This window comes from Corvus hawaiiensis, chromosome 11, assembly GCF_020740725.1.
Source record: "Corvus hawaiiensis isolate bCorHaw1 chromosome 11, bCorHaw1.pri.cur, whole genome shotgun sequence".
NCBI classification, from domain to species: Eukaryota; Metazoa; Chordata; class Aves; order Passeriformes; family Corvidae; genus Corvus; species Corvus hawaiiensis.
Window position 1 is genome coordinate 7809499 of NC_063223.1, and position 21515 is coordinate 7831013.

Below are 21515 nucleotides of genomic sequence, written 5' to 3' on the forward strand. Positions count from 1 at the left end.
GGAGTTGAGCAGGTGTGCATGGAAGGGAAGTCTTTTTCAATGGGCTATCCAGCAAGTGTTGTACAGGGCTGTGGAGGACCTGGCGGCTCATTACAGACAGTGGCACTAATGCAGCTGTCACTGTCTCCTGCTACTGAGGTTCACTGCGGATGGAACTGACGTTTTCTTGGGTTCTAAGGACCTTCAAGCAAGGGATCTTGCAGAGGAATGTGCCTTTATGGAACTGCTGCTGCTCTGTAGGAACAGCTATTGCAAACAATAGCTCCTTCCCACCCTGTCCCTGCTGAGACATTGAGTTGAAGGAAGTATCAAATGGACACTGTATATAATCTCACAATATCCATGGATTTTCAAAGCTATCTACTATTCTGACAATTTATATTGCAAGGCAATGTGTGTTTTGAGATCAAGAAAAGCCAACCACACTAGAAACTGTTTTCTAGTGAGTAAAAAGTCAACACAATTTTTAAGGGTTAAAAACCTCCGTATAAACTGTGGGTTGAAATTTTTTTTTCGAGAATACAATCAGAAGAAACCTGTTAATAGTTTCCTTTTGTAATGTGCTGACTTCAAGAGGAAAACCCAACTGCTTTATTTAGAGTACCATCCTTGTGGAAAGAGTGGAACTAATGACAACTGTACCAGGTCACCTTTAACTTTCTCAGAAGGGAGATGGTGGAGCACTGCTGTTAAAGTCAATGGCTCTTGGGGGAACCTAACCGGCACTGTAGAAGGTAATGACATGTCCTCTCCTGCCACCTATGGCTGCTCCATTATCCTTGAAAGCAGCCATGAAATTTGCACAGCTTTAACGGGAACATCTGCTTCTCTCCCTTGGTTGTTTCCCTCACATCTGCAGCGGTGGCGACAGGGCACACACTCTTCCTCATTCACCCTCGTTGCTCTGACCTTTCCTGTGGCTCATTTTTTATGCTGTGTCTCCTTAATGACTGTTCTAATTCATCTCTGCATTTGCTGATAGTCTTATTAGGGCCAAGGGAAAATTCACCAGGTGAGGAAGCCTGTTGTTTCCTGGTAAGAATGAAACTTTGTCAAATCTGACAAGCTAGCTGGGATACTTTTGAGGGACAATTTCACTACAGTTTCTGCAACTTGCCCGGTTGGGGACTAGTGTTCCTGCTAAAAAGAGCAATCCATCTCTTCTGTGGTGAATGAAGTAAGTCTCCTTTTCTGACTGACATGGATGATTTATTTTTTTCTGGCCAACATCTAGAAAAATATCCAATTGTCCTCCTGCTATTTAAACATCTAATTTCCATTGATTTCAAATAGATTTCATGGCCAACATGAGAATGGGACATTTAAAAGCCCTTGGGAATTTGAGACTTCCCCTTCAATTCTAACTCCTTTGAGCTTCCAATCCAAATATGCTTTGTCAAGTGTCCTGGAGCAAAGCCAGTGTCTGTCTGGTTTCCTACAGGCACAGGGAAATGCTATCATTGCATCTGCTGCATCACAAAATAAAAGTGCTCAGTTATTGGGGGGAAATTTCCATCTCATGGTCTAAAACCCCCTTCCAAATACAACAATCTCTAAGAGTCAAGGTCTCTCTTAGTCCTTTGAGTGATGGCAGTGAGGATTGAATTTGATTCAAGGATCAAACTCTCGGACTTTCTCCCAGAGTTGTGGTCTCTTTCTGTCAAACATATGACGTGGTGTGGAGGGAGGCTTTTGATGCTAGTCTTCATTTTGTTGCTGTTGTACATATTATGGGATACAGTGGCTTCCGTGCCATTTTAAAGTTATATTTTAACTTTTCACTTCAAGCTGAATGGCTTAATTAAAATGGAAAATCTACCTAATCATTGTCAAGGACTGTCAATTTTAATAAGAATGGAAGAAGAGCTGGATTCTTGGGTACTTGGAAGGGGATGTGTGGAACAAGAAAATAATGTTTTAACCTATAGTTCTTCCATTTCTGAGAAGGGTCTGTTAACACTCTGTCTTTACTGATTCAAGCAGCTTTTTTGTAGCAATTCACATTTTAAGCCTGAGCGAAATATCTTTATTGATGCTAGTTGCCAAATGAAAAAAAAGCTAAATTTGTGTAGAACAAGCTGTATACTGACTTCAAAAACACCTTCTTCTGCATAAAAGAATAGTCTTAGTTATATAAATGACATGGAAGAAATAAGGTGGGAGATCAGCACAGTTTGTGTGTTGTGGCAGCACCCACTTGTGCACACCCAGTTAATGAGCAGAGATCTCCACATTTGGCTCTTTGAACTGCACCTTTCTGGGATTTTCTTGGGTTACAGCCTGTGACTGGAACGTTAAAATTTTAGTCTTCCACCTTTATTCTTAGATAAAGAAGATTAAAAAGTGAAAGTTGAGAGGCTCAAGAGGACTGAAGAAGCTTGAAAAGAAAAAGAAATATTAATGGTGATGCTTTGACTGAGAGTCATCTGTATGAAATAGGAAATGTACAGACCTCCACAGCTTCTGAATTCTGACCTTTTAAATTATTATTCTGCCATTAGCAGTGTAGGTCGGGGTCAGCAGTTTAAATGTGGACCTATGGGAAACAGTTACCAGGTATTCTCACTTTATTTCATTGTATCTGTATTTTATTGTGGGTCTGTTGCAGTGCAGCATGAAGCGGTGGGCAGTCTGCAGTTTTATTTTTTTTCCATAAAAGAAAACCCTCCCTATTTTAACAACACTGACTAAAAAAAGTCTGTTGACATTCTGAAAACCTCACTTATGCTTCGTACTTATGGATATAGCAGTTAAAATAACTTAAGTTCAATTAGCTGTTCAGCCAGGTTGGATAAATTCTGCACATGCTGAAACCACTTACAAGTCCTCATGCCACTCAGAGTTACAAATGCATTTTTTCAATTTAGTTTTATGACCTGTTATTGCTTAACTGGCAGCTGGATCTTATACTTGGATTGCTGTGATGCTTTCCTTACCTATTCCATTGGATAAACCCAAGGTAATCATTACAGCTGTATAAAACCTGGTATCAAATGAGACAAACTTTGAAAATAATTGATCAGTGGTGATCAAGACATAGGGCTTTTCCCAGAGATTAAAGACCAGCTGAGGAGCTGATGGCCTGGTGCCCAGTGCCTTGAGTGATCTGATTGCTCTTAATGTTCCTCAGAATTCCATTTGCCTGATTCGCCTATCACATGAAAACTTCATCCCACTTCAGCAGTAAAATCTATCATTCAAATTCAGTCTTATCTGCTGGTTCTGGTTTTTGCAAAAGACAGTTCTTCCAGTGGCAACAAATGCTGCTGTATGAGTTTAATAAACACAGAGCAATTAGTAGAAAGTGGGATTCAGTGCCATCCTTTAAATTAAGAACATCAAACAGGATGACCAGAAGAGCTTTCATAAACCACACCATTCAATGATAGCAGTTATGTGTGGATCTTTCTGGAGCAGACCCTCAAATGAGGGTTAAAGAATGAATAATTATTTATTTACTTACCTCTAACTGTCAAATTCAGGCACATTCCTATTATTCTATAGTCCCATAAAAGTAATTCAAGGAGGGAAATACACCTTTGCATTATAAAAATAAACCCCAGAAAGCAGAAGTTCTTTATGCCTTGTAAGTGTGAGCTGTTTTGAGCCCTGAAATGGAGTACAGTACATGTTTCCTTGGTTGATCTCCCCAGTTTTACTGATTCTATTTGGACATGAGACTAAAGATTCAATTTTCACTTAAAATGAAGAAAATGCTTCTTTCCCAAACATCTACTTTGTTTTCTGGCAGCTTCCATTTACTTAATCTGCAGAGCTTAATGACTTAGATGACAATTAGTGTTTCGTATTCTCTAAACAAATATCATTCTTGTCTGATGAATGACCTTGAACTGGGTTAAAAATACCTCTGGTATTCAGTAGATTACAAATGTTTGTTTTACACAAGTAAGCCCAAAATGATCATTAGATATTTCAGGTGATGGAGGAATGCTCAGAAAGGCACAAGACTTAATCCTCAAAATATATTTTGTTGCATGCATGAGACAGACTTAAAAGGGTTTTGTTGGGGATTTTTTTTTTTTAATTTCTTAAAGATTATGATACTATTAAATGAACTTCTGTCATGCCATAAATGAGCAGTAATAAGCTGTACAAGCACAGCCCTGAGACTGGGTGTGGAGAGCACCTGCAGGTGGCAGTGAGCTCCTGGTGCCTACAAGGGCTGTGTTAGTGACACCTTGATCAGGATGGCTTCATCATTGATGTGGATGGGACAGCCTTTCCTGGTTTGTGGTCCCAAATATGCTATTTTTGCTTTCCTATGGCAAGAACAACCCTGTTTTGAGAGGAAATCAGCTCTCAAAATTGAGGCAGAAAATTTAATTTCTGCTCACAAAGTGGTGAGTAACCATAAGCCTGCCCTATATGGATGTGTGTACCTGCTTTCTTCAGGCAAGCAGAAATCTCTCTAGGGAACTGGTTTCATTCTCTTTCCCTTTCTCTCATGATAAATTTGTGAAGGAAGGAACAAATGAGAGAAAAATAGTGGTCTGCATGTAATAGCGAGAGTGAATGTTAATGGGACACCTGGGAAATACTTCTATATTACAGAGCACAATGTTGCTCATTTGCTACAAGTTATGATTGAAAACCAAATCTTTCCTTTGCATTTTCTCCTCTGTGTCACCTAAAATAGCCCCACAGCAGGAAGCTCCCTGCAGGAAATGATTAGCCCTGCTTTACTCCGAGGTGCCTTATGAGGTTTTACGTTCCTGGATTCCGTCTGTACAAGTGATGTGTGTGCTTGAACAAGGATGAATATTGGTGCCCAGCTGAAAGGCAGCAGTCCTTATTGATTGACTCCAGCGAGCACCCTGGCAGACAGAGACACTCATGTTTTAATTTGTTTTTGCTTCCAGGTCACCCTTCATCCACCTTTCCATTTGCAGCAGCTTTTCCCTCCTGCCCCCACATTTACAGCACCTCAGTTGTTTTGATTTATCGACAACTCAGATTTAATGCTTTGTTCCTTGGAGAAGTCTCTGTGCTTGTGTCTGATCTAATGTCACCTGTGCTACTTTTCCAGAGGACTTTAATCTCCATATGGATGTGACCTCTGACAATCACCACAGAATTCACTCTCTTACATGATTCTCTACAGCTGTGTCAGCAGATTCCTCCACCTGCTCTGAAGGGTTATGCTTTTGATTTCATTAACTCTTTGGGTATTATTATCAGGGTTTGAGGTCACTCACCTATTCTCAAATATACAGCTACACCTACCTGGTGTTCCTCCCTACTCAGTTGCTTGTTTTGAGAGCTGTTTTTTTTACCCCAGGTGTCATGTCTCACCTGAAATGAGTTAAAGTGGTTCAGGACTGGTCCCCTGGTTCCCCAGATAAAATCCTGATTGTGATTTTGCATATAGCACACTTCTGTTTTCCACAAGGAGAAGAGCATAAATGTCTTGATTGGAACAAAGTCTGTAACTTTATGGGCTGTGGGAAAATCTTTGTTGTTTGAAGTCTACATGTTGTGGAAGCTCCAACCTCTATTCCTACACCTGGAATATGGTTGTATCTTTGCTTCCTTTTTTTCTTAGAGATATTAGTACTAGGAATCACAATCCTGCCATGTGTTTGAGGATTGTAAGAGTAATGGCTAGCAAAAAAGGGTTCCTTTTTCCCTTTTTGTTTATGTTTGGGTTTTTTGTGTGTGTTACATCTTACTTTGCCTACTATCATGGGCAGGTGATTATGGGAAGATATTTCTTGTCTATTTATTCCTAGAACAGCTGAACTGGGCTTTTGTGGCAGTTCTGGACTCTCTCTGAACGCTCCCTTACTGCCCATAAGTGAAAAGATTGAACTTAAAAGTGGAACTGGACTGATTTGTATATTCAGAGACAATTTCTGAGAAAGTAGGGGATATATATATATATGTGTGTGTGTGTGTGTGTATATAAAAAAAAATATACTGCATATCCTCGAGGGAGGAGAGCATCTAAGACAGAACCTTGTGACATGAATGTGAAATTATGAAAAAAATCTGATCCAGGTGGAATGGTAGTAGAGAAAAAGCTCTGCTGTTATTCTCAGCCTCTAACATGGTGTGTACATTTTACTTTCCAAGTGACTTTTATCTTCTTTTCTTGAGAAGAATTCCCATCTTTAGAAATAGCCCTTTTCCACTTTTACTCCTCAAAACTCCTGCCCTGTGAGCTGGATTGGTTCTTGTAAATATGTGTGACAAAGAATATGAAAAATAGCAAGAGTTGTTTCCTCTAATATTTGTGTTTTTCTAACATTTGCCTTTCGGTGTGTGCTTCCCGTGCTCATGTATTTGTAAGCAAAAGTCAGCATGACATGAAGGCAGATGATGAACTGGCACCAAGCTTCTTAAAGTGCTTTCCTCTTCCAAATAGCATCAGTGCCGACTTCTAAACTCATTTGTTTCTCTTAATGTTGTCTGTAATATTTAGTTCCATAGCTGTTCATCCTCCTATTGACATCCATCCTCTCACCCTTTAAATAAATGATGCAGTTGATTTTGTGCAGACCAAGCTCGCTGGTTTTGAGGCTTTCTGAGGAATGTGCTGAGCTGGACTCATCCTACTCCAGATCTGCTGCTCTCCACAGCATAGTAGCTCTCTTCATCAGAGGTGGCAGCTTATGAAACAGAGATAAAAACTCTCTTCACATTTGTCTTTTCCTTATGTTTCTTAGCTAAGAAATTAGAAAAAAGAGGAGGTTGTTCAGGATTTCTGATAGAGGCATGCTGCCTGCATGTATATTGCATTGTGACAGCACTCCCTGGGAGTGATCAGAATTAGTCACAGAGATGAAATGGATGTGGACAAAATTGGTTAGCAACCTTCTGAAAGCCTCCTTCTTTCTTTGATATGTTCCTTCTGGTTTTGAAGTGCATCACTATGATGTTTGATATTTTATTAACAATAATTATATTTCCCTCTTTTTTTTTGAGCATTTCAAAGAGTTTTAGAAGTATTGAGTATCTGCCCTCTGACTCCTATTAAGAATGTGAAAATAAGGTCTAGTCAAATATTTTTGTTGAAAAAAAGTATTAAGAATAGTACTGAGAATATTAAGAGTACTACTGAGAATAAACAGTTCAATGGCGATTATTGAGTCAACTCCATTTACAACACTTGTGCTGGCTTGTAATGTCCAAGCCTAATAACTTCCTGGTTAGTACTTTCTTGTTCTTCAGAGATGATGTCTGTGTTCTCTGAAATCCCTGGGGGCTGTCTTGCAGCTCTGCACAGCACCTTTTTCTGGGATGAAAATCCTACAGATAACAAATAAGTGGTCACAGAATCTTCATGTGGCCATTTCTTTAGGTCTTTAAGAAGCATTCTGGGCTTGGGCACCTGAGGGCTGTTGTTATCTGTAGGTGTCTCATTTTGGAAGGCAGCAAAATTCATAGCAGGGAGTATCCTGGAGGTTGCTTCCATTAGGGAGCCCTGTCCCATTGTGTCTGTGCCCTGTACTGAGAGATAGAGTCCTTAGTGAGCTAGAACAGCACTGGTGCTTCCAGGGAAGCAGAGCTCTAAGGAAATTAGGATATGGATAACAACACACGTGCCAAACTCCTGACCAGAGGAAACACAGAGCCACAAGGTTTTCAACACTCATCCCCTGTCCTCCACTGTCCCTGGCTGACCCATGCTCTTCCTTCAATATGCAGAAGGATTTCTGTGACAGAGACCTTTCTGTGGTGGTGTTGCTGATAAAATGTTTCTTCCTTTGGAGAGTTTTCTTATTTAAAAGTGACGATGTAACTGAATTTCAACTGCAAATACTGGCAGCCCTTAAGCTGTAGATCTGAATAGGTTTACAGGTGATGAGCTATGAATTTATGGGCTTTGCTCTTCACAGCCTTTCTCCCTCTCTCTCACTGCATTTCTCCCTGAAATGGTTTTCCTGATGTGTCCAGCATAGAATTCCCTTACTGTGGTCTTCACATTTTAAAAACACTTCAGTCCCTGCTCCTCTAATGATTTGGCTTCCAGAGAATCCATCGATTATAAAATATTTTAAGGTGTTTCTTGAGTGATTCTGTCAGTATAATCTCAGCTGCACGTTAAGTGTACTTTAAACCTGAGATGAAGGTTTATTTAGTGCAAGATGAATGTTAAAACATGAAGGAGAGAATTCTTATATTCTTTCTTTTTGCTGCTGTTGGGCACCTGAATGCAGATACAACAGGTTTCAATAGATCTAGGGAGGAATAGACTGAGTTAGGGTTGATTAAGATTTTCTGTGAGTTTTCTTAAATCTGAAAGCTGCTCTGCAAATGAGTGTTTATCCTCTAGATTGCTGAACACGGGCAAAAACAGGACCAAACGGCACCATGTTAGCCCTCAGCATTTGTTCAGCACCTGCTCACATCTGTGTCTGAATATTAAGGAGAAATTCATACCGTGTTCAACAGCATAAAAAGTGTCAGGATGTGTGTGAACAAGCAGGAGGAAATATCAACGTGAACGTGTAGGAGGGGAAAGACTATTACCAGGGCAATCCAATTAATACAAATGATGCATGCAGATGTCTGTGGCTTTTTAGTGCCTCCACTGTTGTACTCCATGAGGGAGTACATGCATTAGGGACAAGGGAGGTGAGTGCTGCCTTTCCTTGTGTGCCAGTGGTGCTTTCAAACCTGGGCATCCCACTCCTCCCAGGAGATGAGGAAGGGACACCTTCCCTTACCTGCTTGTGGAGGAAAACCAGGAATGTGACAGTAAAACAGCTCCTAAACCAAGGGCTGCTTTCATGAGGTAACTTAATTTTGCCTTCTGCAAACAGCAGTGTGTCTGTTGACTCCTGGCGCTTCAGGGCAGCACTGTCACTGCTTTAAAAGTCAAACAAGATAATTGAAAGAGCCCAAGGTTTTTGGGCCTGTATGCTCAGGGCCAGCGTGTTTGATTTCCTTTGGTATTGGCTTAACAGGACTGTTCACCTAAAGGAAGTAGGATTTGAACTGGAAAATAGACATCCCTGAAGCTACATATTGATAATTGGAGCTGGATCCTTATGATGTACCTTCTGGAAAAAAGGTTCTCTTATCTCAGCATCTGATGTCTGGTGAATAGTGACTTTAACTAAAGACAAGACCTGGCCACTTGGTCTTTCAGATGAGATACATGGCAAACAGAAATATGTGGCCTGAGCAGTTCAAAATTTTTGCTTTTTATTGCTTCCCTTATAAAACCTCATTCTCAAGAGACAAACCAGACTCTGACCTTGCTCTCCTGAAGTGAATAGAAACTTTGCTGTTGATTCCAGTGAATGCAGGACCACCACAGTGGACACTGTAGGAAACCAATGGAAATTTTCTCCTATTTACCCCAAAGAGTTTTGATTCAAGCTGTAGCACTAATAAACAGATAATTAAATAAATATTGAATTTATTTAATAAATAAAATTAACAACCTCATTAAATTAACAGCCTCTCTTAAATTAACAATCTCATCTTACAAAATCTTTTCTGTCAGAACTTTTGCCATCTTACTATCTCCAAGCATTTTCAGGAACAATACTTTGGGATGAAGTGGCAAACTTACTTTCTCTTTTGTGTGTTTGTTTTCCATATTGACTTACGGAGAAGCTGCTGTCCTCCTGACTAGTAGCTGTTTTCATTTTTTTCCATGTTTATTACTATATGGGTATTAGGTACTTCATGAAAAGTCACAGTCTGCCAATAAACTTATTACAGTGGCTCTGTAAGGTACTTTTATGTTATCTTCAGCATTTTGCCAACTTGTTGTAAAATACCTTATGCATTTTTCTGCTGTAGCACATTTTGCTTAAAAGTAGTGTAGCTTTGTCCTCAGGGAAAAAAAAAAAATAAAAAAAAAGTCTGTATATATAATTTTTTAAAAAGTTGAGTGCTCAAGTAGAACACTACATTTCCACTCCAAGATTGAATATGCATAGTTTCTTGTCCACTGAGGTTGTTAGGAATACAAATTTGGCAACAAAACTCAGGCAGCCAAGTGTTTTCACAAGTATTTCAGCTGTGCTTGAAATACTTGTGAAACCAAAACACACAGAGCAAGGAACACTGCCAAGCAAACTTTTTTTAAAAGTTATATGTATGTATTTAATACTCTTTTTTTTAAGTCCCCCCACAGAAGCTTAAATTGCATTGCTAACTCTTTTTGAAGTCTAAGATTTCACGTCTAATCAAGTCATAACATTTTCCACACAAAAATACAGTGATGTTAATCCCTCAATAAGATTTCATTTGTAAAAATGTGCCCGATGTTAGTTAGCAGCAGATACTGTAAAAAACAAAAAAAAACCCCCAAACCAGCCCAAAATATCCAAACAAAACCCCCCAAACAGGGCAAACATGGAGTGAGGAGGAAGCAGGATAATTCTCAGGTTTGCCACTTGGAGGATTGTCTGCTTGTGGAGCATTCTCACCCTTCCCCCTACATTTCTTTATTCTCTGTGCCTTTGATATCAGCCACACCTAGACCAGTATCTGTGCTGTCTCTCTTCTCGTACCAGCAGCCTGTGCTGCTTTGATGGTGACTATTTTTATTACTCTCAGTGTTGTCTCTCTGTCTTGCTCACTTATGAAATAACTCACCCTGCTCTGTAGTGCTGTTAATTTACAAGGTGCTTTACAGACACAGATAAGAGCCATCCAAGGCTCTACTCTAAATAAGACAGGAAAAATGCACGATGAAGCACTTGAAGGCTGTTCAGGAAAGTGAGGACATGGAAATGACTTATGCAAAGAGGTGAGGGGCTTGAGAAATGGAGTTTCTGAGAAAAGGTTTAGGTAGGATGGAGAGGAAGTTTGGCAGCAGAGGAAAATGATCAGCTGCAAGGAGCAGTGAGGCAAGATGTGAAGGCAAGAGGGAAGAAGGGAAAGGGAGGGGAAAATAAACTTGGAGAAATAGGGAAGAGAGAACTTTAAGGAAAGCAAGAGGACAGAATATTTACCAGAGGTTTGTTCAGAATGGTCTGGGAGGGAACTGAAGAAATCCATACAGTTTGGGTGTGGGTTTTTTCTTTTGGACAAAGCTTGACTATCCATGACAGCTTCTCAGCCCACCTTGTTCTCAGCCTGCCTGCAATGACAGACAGCAAGCAGTGCTTACACGTTGTTGTGTTAAAAAGTTTCCCTGCTATTTAAGATGTTTCTCTTGTACTAAATATTATCCTGTCCGTTGTGTCCATTTATGAAGGGAAAGAATCAAATAAAACCTAATGGAAGACAGGAAGGCAAAGGAAGAGGGCTGTGCTCTGTCTGCCTTTTTGCCCTCATCATCTAACTGAATACTCCAACCTGCTCTTCTCCCTATGGCTTTGTAAGGGTGAGGGAAGAAAGATTGAAAAATTTACTTATGATAACTAATTTTATTAGTAAGAATAGTATATAAACTTAGGGAATGAGCCAGATCCTACAAGATGCTTTGCTTCTTTGCATTCCTGGGATTTAAGCTGGCTTGGGGAGATTCAGTATCCTGTAGTAGGACTGCACAAACCAGCTCTTACTTAAGAATTTTTCTTAAAGAAAGGCTTTCTGATGTGTTTTTCTCTCCACCCCTTACCTCTGGAATTATTAGGCCAGCACCAAGTGAAGCAAGGGACGTGTGAAGTCGTGGCCGTGCACCGGTGCTGCAACAAGAACCGGATTGAGGAACGCTCCCAGACAGTGAAGTGCTCCTGCTTCCCGGGGCAGGTGGCCGGCACCACACGGGCACAGCCCTCGTGCGTGGAAGGTGAGAGGCTCTGCTTGCTCGTGGCTCATTAAGATTGTTTGAGAAGTTGAGTCTCCTTGATGTTTGACTTCCCACTGCCTCAAAAGCGTAATCCTTCTTTTTGTTAATTTTGGAAACATCTCTGTGCATTGATGATAATGATTCTGTGCATAAATCTTGGTGTAATTAATCCTCTTAATATATGTACTCGTCCATTTCATGTCTGTGCCAATAAAACTTCTTAATTTCTTCACGCAAGAATTCTCCTCTAAAACTAGTTTGAAAACAGTGTAAGCCAAGAGATTCAGGCTTATGATATTAACTCTTCCAGATGTCTTAAGACTTAGTAGCTTGGCTAAAAATTCACTGGATAATAAGTGCACCCTTAAGAGTGGAGGCCAGTTCTCTAGATCAATGTTTCACCATTTAATGTGCCTATTTCTTGTAGAAGTTGCTGCTCTTGTTAAATTAGTACATCTACTCCAAGACAGACTTTTTTTTAATCTTAAAGTTACCAAAAATCCCTAATTTCATTAATTCATAAGCAAGATTCTGTTTTCATTGTTTTGCATCTAAAATTGCAACAGGTTCACTCTAATATAAAACAAAAACTTCAAAGTCCAATTCTAATCTAATATTCAGAAATATTTAGTGTCAGACATAAATCTCTAAATACATGTGAATCTCTTTTTTGAGGTTATTTTACCTATTATGAAGCTGTCAAAACAGATATTTAAGAAAGTAGATTTTTATTTTTAATTTTTTAGATGCCTAGTGTTTTTATGCTTTGTAATTCAGTAATACAGTCAAATTTAACTGTGCAATTTCTTAGGGAGTTTTGTTACATCAGAAGTATCTTCTGTATTTTTCAGTGACACATCAAACAGTAGAAGTACTTTTACATATAGCAGATAATAGAAGTCAGGCAGAATTTTAAACTCACTTAGAGACTGCAAAGGTGACACTGTTATTCCATGGCAGAAATATACAAATACTATAGAAGCTTGATTCAGTCAATAGTTGCTGAAGGAATTTAATAGCTGCTTTTTCTTCAAGTATAGTTGAATTAAGTGCAACAAAATATTATGAACGTAAGATTTTGACTTTTAAAGTGGAAGCCTTTGATTCCCCCTCACTCCTTAGGGTAATGCTTTAGCAGGCTTTGCTTATTTTTGCAAGCATTTGAGACTACAGTGAGTTGCTGTAGCACAGAAACTGTAACTCTCTCCTTAGCCTCAGGATTAGATGTGTTTTCTCCTACTCTCTACACACCCTTCAGTAGACTCCTACACTGTGAAAGCAAGAAACAGTTTGAGTTTTGAATTGCATGTTACAGACTGATACAGACATTTAGGGTCTTTTTCCAGCACCTTTGTCCTGAATGCAGGCTTGTTTAATTTGCCTATAATTTGTCCTGAGTTTAAAGGGAAGGATACACCCAAAGCATAGAGTTACTTTTCCAAATAAAATAAAAAAAGATTTTATAAAGCAATTGGCTTGTAGCTGATTTTTATTGTCATTGAACTTCAGACCTTGTCCAGTAGTGGTGATCATTTGCACCAGGGCAGCAATTCTCTCTGCTGTTGATCACTGCCGTGGTTGGTACCTGGTGTTTTTTCTTGAATCACCCAGCTCTACTTGGCCCAGCAGACCTGTAGCTTGCCATTGTTCATTCCCACTCCTCCAGGAAGGGTCATGGTGCCTCCTTTCATCCCATACTCCCTTATTTTGCCTGTTTTCCTCTGTGCCAGGACCCCTGTTGGGTGTTGTCATCTCCTCTGTGTGTTTTTCACTCCATCCTTAGCGATCTCATCAGAAATGATCTCTCACCTCCCAGGAAGCACTGTCAGGTTTCATCCATTTTTTGTCCACACTGATGTCCACAATCAATCAGTACCAATGCAAATGATCTGAGACCCATATGGCTGGTGAAAGTTCATACATTTATTTTGCAATGTTGTAAGACTGAAAGATTAGATTATAAAAGCCAAACTGATGTTCCAGAAGTGTATTTTTTCACAATGTTTTTCAGTAAAAGTACAAAACAAAAGTAATTGAATGAACATTTCAGCAATATCCTGATGTCAGCTTGCCTGCTTGACACCCTAATTTAAAGGTTGCAGAAGAACAAATATATCTTGAAATTAAAAGGAAAAAAGTGTTTTGCAAGAAGTAGACTCCATTATTTTTGTTCATCTCTTCTGAATGTGTTATCTTTTAAAGCATGCAATTCAATAGTTTGTGCATAATGCAGACTAGCTGAATCAACATTTTAAGCCATATTTTTTTTTGAAATCCAATATAGATTATGTAGGATTGTGTACTGATATATTTCATAATCATTTTCTGGGATTTGATGAGTGCCATGAACAATGTAAAACTGAGAAATGCATGCAGAGGTTTGTGCTGTTGTTAACAGCAGGTTTATAAAGCCATGACTACATTTCTAAAAATAATAGTCATGGTCTTAATAGAAATTGGCTTAAGGGTAGAAAATTAATAAATTTGCCCAGTTAGGGTGTACAACTGTGGTTTTCCAAAACATATTGCGAAAGTGGCACTGTAACTGCAAGGAGATTTTTAGTTGATATTCTAATGCTTGCCAGAGGTCTCCCCACTCTTACCTGCAGTATTTGCTGACAGACCTCACGGGTTTACATCTCTGTGCAATTCTATTTTCTCACCCAGTGAAGGAAGGAACTGTCATTTCTCTGTCCAGTCTCCCATATGCATAGCTGGGCTAAACAAGAAGCCTATGCTTCATTCCACCTTACAGCAGGTACTTGACTGAAGCATGCAAATGAAGTAGGCAAGTCATTTTTGTAGTCAGTGGAGATGGAAAGGCCCTTCCAGAGGTCAATTGAAATGTCGGAGTCAGTCTCTGGTGGTGCCTGCCTGTCTTCACTATTTGCATGCAGCATTTACCCTTCTGAGGGCTGGTGAAGTGTTTAGCCACGTTTTACCTCAAACATACTCCATGTAATTCACTATTAAACCAGCAATTGCTGGTTTTATGTTTTTGAAATCAGCCAATCGAACATGGCACAGACAACTTCCCTGCAAAAAACCAACAGTCATAAAAAAGGTATTTTATAGTTTATCTTTCCCGTTTCTATTCTCTAGCTTCCATTGTCCTGCAGAAGTGGTGGTGTCATATGAACCCCTGTTTGGATGGAGAGGACTGTAAAGTACTACCAGACTATTCAGGTTGGTCTTGCAGCAGTGGAAATAAAGTCAAAACCACAAAGGCAAGTACAGAGATCACCTGTATTTAAAGGTGCCAGTCTGCTGATTGTTCTTACTGCATTGTGTCTGTGGGTGTGAGCACCAGTCCTGGCCTTCTCAATGTTTAGGAAAGCTGTGATTAATGTAGTTGTTCTCAGAGGGGAAAATATTGGGTCAGAACTGCCCCTTCACTCCTGCAGTCAAACTGAAAATGGTCCTGATTCAGTCCTCAGTGACCCAAAGAAACTATCCTTGTGCTCAGTGCTAGAGGGATAATCATGTTCCAGGACCAATTCTTCAATTTGCAGAGTGAGTACAGGGATCCGAGATCTTTACCAGTGTCACATAAAGTTAGATTCCTATGCTAGAAAGCCCTTTTAACTTTTGAAAGTACCAGCCTGGCTTGGGAGTTGTTGGGAACCTGCACTGATGCCACTGTGCCACACTGAACATCACTGGAAATCAGGTTGGTTCAGAATATTTCTAATTACAGACCACTCTGTAGCTGGCCTGATTTTTTTTAAACCAAAACTTTGCTATTCCATTCAATTTCGTAATTAATGGAGAGAAAATATCATGTCCTCTGTCTGCTTGGCAATTTAAAATGAGTTCAGTGCATTGAAGTTCAACAAGTCACAGCAAACTGCATGTCTAAATGCATCATAAACCAGGAGTCTTTAGCAGGCAATAGCAAGGGGAGACATATGCTCAGCTTTTCCCTTTACAGCCTCTTCTAGCTGGGAAAGAATGTTGTTCATTAGGTTACAGTCTAAGTTAATAAGCAATATTGTCACCAAATGTTGTTTAGTAAAGGCTGTTCTGAGGAGTGAAAACTGCACTAACTTCTGGATGGATGAGAGGAAACTGGATGTTTTGGGAAGCTGTGGTGTGATACTGGTGGTCTGTAGACATTGCATAGTGGCACAGAGGAAGTGGCAGAGGGGTTGGAAGTAGAAGACCTTTAAGAACATTTTCAGCCCAAACCTTTCTATGATTCTATGGCCAGTGTTATTTAAGTGCCAAAGATGCAGTCTGTAACGTGCCTGGGTCCTGCGGTTCTCCTGTGGTGGACACTACACCTGGAATTTGGCCTGCAAACTCTGGAATCAATGTGGATAACTGGGACTCAGTTATTGCAAGATAAAGATTACCCTCAGCCTTTCAATTTTTTCCCAGTGTTGACTTTTAACTACTCATTTGTGGATAAGGAGTAGCATCACACTGAAGGGTGAGACTGGTGAATTAGGAGTTCTAGAAATTGTATAAGACAGCTTCATCTCTGGACATATCAGGAGAGAGCTGGCAACTTATACCACAAGGACCTTATTGGAGAAGAGTGAGTCAGGTTAATTATTCTTGAGTGAGGGTTAATTATCCTCGATGCTTTCGACAGATACTCAAAGGATGGGGGGCAGAACAAAGACTTTTATGTTGGCACTGATGACTGAAGGCTGGAGGTGTCAAATCCTCATTCATGCAGCTGCCTCCTTCCTATGAACAGTTGTAAGGAAAATAGAATGGAAAGACAATTTCCTTTGTCACAGGGAAAAGGGAAGTATGATGTAACTTATATTTTTATTTTGCGAGTGAGCCAAAGATTTGTTTCAGATCAATAAACAAAATATTTCTTAAGTGTGTTATTAAAATCTTACACAAAGAGAACTATTTGAACTGTCAGACCAGTAGCCCAAACTGGTCAGCCACCTGTGAGTCTCAGCACTGGGATGCTCAAATCAGGCACAGCAAAACCCTTTGGGACTATTACAGAAAGTGTACACATCCGTGAATTTTTTCCAATTTAATAGTTGCCTTATGTCTAAAACACAATAAGTTGAGATCCATTCCATACCAATTTTTTTCTGTGTTATGCACCAGAGATGATCTTATTACCACTTTAATTTGTAATCAATTTTTAAAGCTTTTTAAGACCCTGGGATCAGTGCTACGTGGGACAGCAGCTTCCACAGGTTAATTATACACTGAAAGAGGAAATGCCATTTAATCAACTTTAAGTCCTCTATCTTTTCACTCCATGAAAATAAGTAAAAACAGTGTAGCTAAAATATCTGAAGCACAGGAGACTGCTGACGCTACTCAGTATTTAGATGAATAGTTAGTGGCTGAGTGGGACTGTTAAAATGTGCAAAGCTGAGGAGTTTGCATCTTCCATCAGTTCCCTCAGGAAAAGAAATAAAAACTTCTCTATGCTGAGTGTCTGTTTAGTTTTGTGACACTTCTAGACACTGCACAGCAGAGCTGACAAAGCTTTCCTCCTCACAGGCTGCCTGTTCTCATCCATTTGCAGGACAGGAAATCCAACAGGACCCTCGTCACTGTGCAGCCAAAGCTGCTGGGTTTGTACCATGGTGTGTGCATTAAGGCATGAACACATCCCTACAGCCCCTCCAGGGTCCTGTGGGAGTTGTGCTGTCTGGGGGAGATTTCTGCTGCAAGAACAATTTATTCCCCCATGTGCTGTCTGGTCCCTGGTTCCCTCCCATAAGATGGACCACTGGGAATGGGCAGCAGTTTTTGTGAATGGTCCTTTGGGATGTAAATCCTACACTTGTGCTGGAGGCACTGGTGGTGGAAATGATATGAAACAAAATAAAATAGGAGATTTCCAGGAGATGATGGTGGCAAATTTAATGGTGCACTGCCATTTCTTTATCAGCAAATGCCCCCCCATGCTATCAAACAACAGTGTAATTAGCATTTATATAGAGATTCTGCTTCTCTGTGTGGTATAAAGGTGTGGCTGGGGCAAGTTCATTCATTGTCTATTCGTGTGCACAGTTCCTTTACAGTAACAATGCACCTGATATCATCCTTTTTTTGGTCAGTTCTGTGTAGGTAATTCTTTCCTCTTCTTTTACAGGTAACACGGTAGCAAAGGCTAAAGCTGCGGGTCGCTCCCAGAGCCATGGCGTGTTGGAACTGTTCCTTGGCTGTTACACAGAGACACTTTTTTGTCACAATGTTATTGACTTAATCCTTTGAACTTGCAAAATGAGTTGGGAAAAAGAACAACACTTCTCCTTTCAACTGTGGCTGCTGTTCCTGAACCTGGATTTTGCTATTCAGTGGTACATTATAATTTCACAAGGAAAAACGAGGAGCTTTGGTTCTACCTGAAATGCACCTTGGATTCCCAAGGATCTGAGACCTGGCTGAAATCTGTGGAAGCACGCACCTGAGCTTCTTGTGGTGCACCAAGGATAAGACTTTCTTAATGACACAAAGATATGTAAATTGTTTTAAATGAGTTTAGGTCATGAATGTAACTTAGGGGATCATAGAAAGAAAATGCTGGTGTTAGAACTGGTACAGATGATCTCAAAGATCTTTTCAACCTATATGATTCTATGGATTTGTCTGAGGTGTTTCTTGCATACAGTACAGCATAAAAACACAAGGCTGATCCCAGTGAATTGACGGTACCGTGTTAGTAAATTATGTCTTAGTGTATTTTCAACTGTGGTTTAGTACCTATCAAACTGGTATGAAGGTGAAAAGATGGAACTTATAGAATCAGTAGCAATTATTGTAGGACATACTTTGGTTATAGCTGTGCAATTAGTTTTATTTCCTTAGATAGTTCTAGGTAGTTTAACTTTTACATTCATAAGTGATGGCAGGAAAGCATGAGGAAGAGATAAAATTTGAAAGCAGGCATAGTTTTTCTTGTCCTAAAATAAATCCATTCTCTAGGGGAATAGCAAAGTATACATATTCCTTGCCTCTTTGAATCTAGATATGGAAAAGAATTTAGCCATTAGCTAGAAATATTCATTGAGATGCCTCAAAAAAAGGAAAGCAGGCTTGTACTGCATAAGGAAGGCTTACTGGAAGGGGAGTAATTTGTTTGGATTTTCATAGCTTTGGTTATATCCTAATAGGTAACATACTTAAAATTCATAAGCAAAATTCTAGATAAACGTGAATCTTCAGTTTGAATTAGTTCTTGTTTAGAATGATTATAATAATTAAATGTCCAGTTCCTTGACAGACTGAATTTCCAAGTGGTTTCCTTTTGAGACACATAATTGTTCCCTATTATTGTAGATGCATTTCATGCTATTTTTCTTATTTGCCTGTTAGAGTTTTTTGTCATCAGTCTTCACAAATAGAATAGTGGGTAGAGGTGAAGCTGTAGCTGGTCTGTTCCCCCTGACATTGCAGCAGACTGAAGTGCAGTGGTGCAGATGAACTGCTGGTGACCCAGAGACTGAAGTCATTTTTATGCTTTATGTAAATATTAGGGTAACAATGCACATCCAATTTTTATATAGACAGAGAAGTGAAAAAAAGGTGTCTTGTACTAATGTAGGTCGTTGTGCATATGCTTTCTAGTGTATGGGAAAGATCCCATCAATGGTGGGAAGCTGTTCAGGGTCATAATTATTAACTTCTGATTTGCTGGAGTGAGTGGGAGCATTCAGCCAGGTGGAAAGATTTGGCCGTGTGTTTTTTGGTTTTGATTTCCTTGGTTTAGGTCACTTTTAATTATGTATTTGATTACAGCTGGGATCATAGTGGTCATTGTACTCAGTGATAAGCAAACGAGATTTTCTGCTCTGTGCTTGGACAGCTGAACAGTTAATAGACTCTGCTTGCCCTAATGAGCTCTACATTCCCAATATTCTTCCATTGTTTTGATTTTCTGATTAAATTTTAAAGTTACCTTTACTATTTCTATTGTTTCTCTGCATATACATTCATGGCGTCATCAGGGAAGATCATTTTCATTTGCTGTTTGTACAGTGTTGACCCATAACTAGAATTTATTTATTTATTTTGGTAAGTGCTCTTCGGTTAGACTTAGTTAAAACCATTGCTGAGATGTTCTAGGTGGGTAAAAAAAGGTTGAGAGAAAAATTGTCTTTTTTTGAAGCTAAATACAAAGAAAACAAGTTACTTTCCAGTGATCATACACTGGATTTGTGGTGGAATTGAGAACAAAACCAAAACTTGTGTCTAATTCAGTCCTACCCCAAAGGGGTACAATATGTCACATGCCCTGAAATAGGACCCTGCAAGGTGCTTTGGCTGTCACTGAGGAAGGGGGAAAACTACAACAGAAATTTGGTAGCATGGGATTATGAAATACGGCCCCAAAGAGTGACTTGCCTTCCTGGAAGCCCAGCCCATGACAGAGATTTTATATTCCTAAAGAAGCTTTGTTCCAGAGGATCTTGGGTCTCTTTACAGCATTTTCTGACTCATTGCACAAATGCTGTGATGTGTGCTTCTCTCTTTTTTTGGAGGATTGCTGCTGCTTCCAATGCTGTTGTCTGGCATCTGACACCAGCACTGCCCTTCTGCTGAGAGATAGTAGAATTAAAGTCTTTGCCAGCAGCTCTGTTAGTGGAAGAGATCAGTGCCTCAGATCCTTGGTGTGTTCTCTCTGGAAATGGTTTATGTTTAACTACTGGTTCTAGAAGAGCAGTTTTTGTAAGCAGCACTCCTTACCATCTCTTAGCAACCCCAGTTTGCATCCCACAGTTAGGATTCTGTGGGGCTAAATCCTGTGGGTCATCATGCCCAGGGTTTTGTTTGGACAGACACTGTCCTATCCTGGTTCAGAGAATAATCCTCTTGCTCTAAAAGAGGCAATGTCTTTCCATGCAATTTCAAACAAAGATTATTGCAGACGCTCACTTCTCTGATGATATATTAATATCCAAGCTGAGCTGATTCATATCCTGATTATACCTATACCTTATTTCTTAACTGTGTTCTTTTTGTCCCTCATCAGAATGACCCTGATGCCTTTCTTTTTCATCCAGGTGACATTTCAGTAGGCATAAAATAACTGTGGCTTCTTCATGTCCTTTTTTTCTCCCCTTTACTGTCTTTATAGCCTCCTTTGCATCTCTTGCGGTTTTGGTGAATATTTTTGAACACATATTGCCAGAATTATGGGCTTTGTTTGACATCTGCCACTGCTTGTTTTCTGGACTGTTGAACACTGCCAGGTCTGACTGCTGAGGAGCTGCATCCTGTCTCACTTTGAGCAGGAAGTGCCACTGTTCACTCCTCAGCCATTTCCTTACCACCATCCTTATCTTCTCCAGTTAGATAAGGAAATATCTGTGATATCAAAATAAATGCTTGAATATATAGATTAAACTAGATATATGGCATTTTATTTATCTAGAAATTAAATTTTCATAATATAACTCCCTGCAAGGTTCCCCTTGCATCCTACAACTCAGTCAAATTCATGATAGATTTTTTCCATTTTCAATTTACCTCTAAGTCTGTTATCTTCAAGGATTTTTGTTCAAATCTGGATCTAAAGAGAGTGGATAAATTTTTTACACTTGCTGTAAATTTTCTCAAGGGTTAGTTTATAACAAACCTACAATGATAGAAAATGGCTTTGAAGACTCACAATTTGCTTACAGACTGAAAAGACCCTGAGGTAAGAGAACAGTTAAGACTTCTGTCATAACAATAGATGCTTCTATATCTATTGAGATAGAGATGATCCTGTAACGAACATTTGGGATAAATTAGTACCTCATGACATTGTAGTAATGTCATTTAAAGGACTGTTTTCTGCAGCACAGTGTCTCTCAGCAATGCA

At 39.6% G+C, this 21515-nt stretch overlaps 1 protein-coding gene across 10 annotated transcripts in view; it reads left to right on the forward strand.

Annotated features, from left to right (window-relative positions):
• TAFA4 (TAFA chemokine like family member 4) overlaps nucleotides 1-19612 on the forward strand; it is a 79052-nt gene extending 59440 nt beyond the window's left edge. For all 10 annotated transcript variants that reach the window (XM_048316039.1, XM_048316045.1, XM_048316043.1 and 7 more), the window contains 3 exons: nucleotides 11564-11719; nucleotides 14822-14946; nucleotides 17802-19612. In XM_048316039.1, the coding sequence (XP_048171996.1) occupies nucleotides 11564-11719; nucleotides 14822-14946; nucleotides 17802-17813 (293 nt within the window). In that variant the 3' untranslated portion in view covers nucleotides 17814-19612. The remainder of the gene's footprint in view (nucleotides 1-11563; nucleotides 11720-14821; nucleotides 14947-17801) is intronic.
• The last annotated feature ends 1903 nt before the right edge of the window (nucleotides 19613-21515 follow it).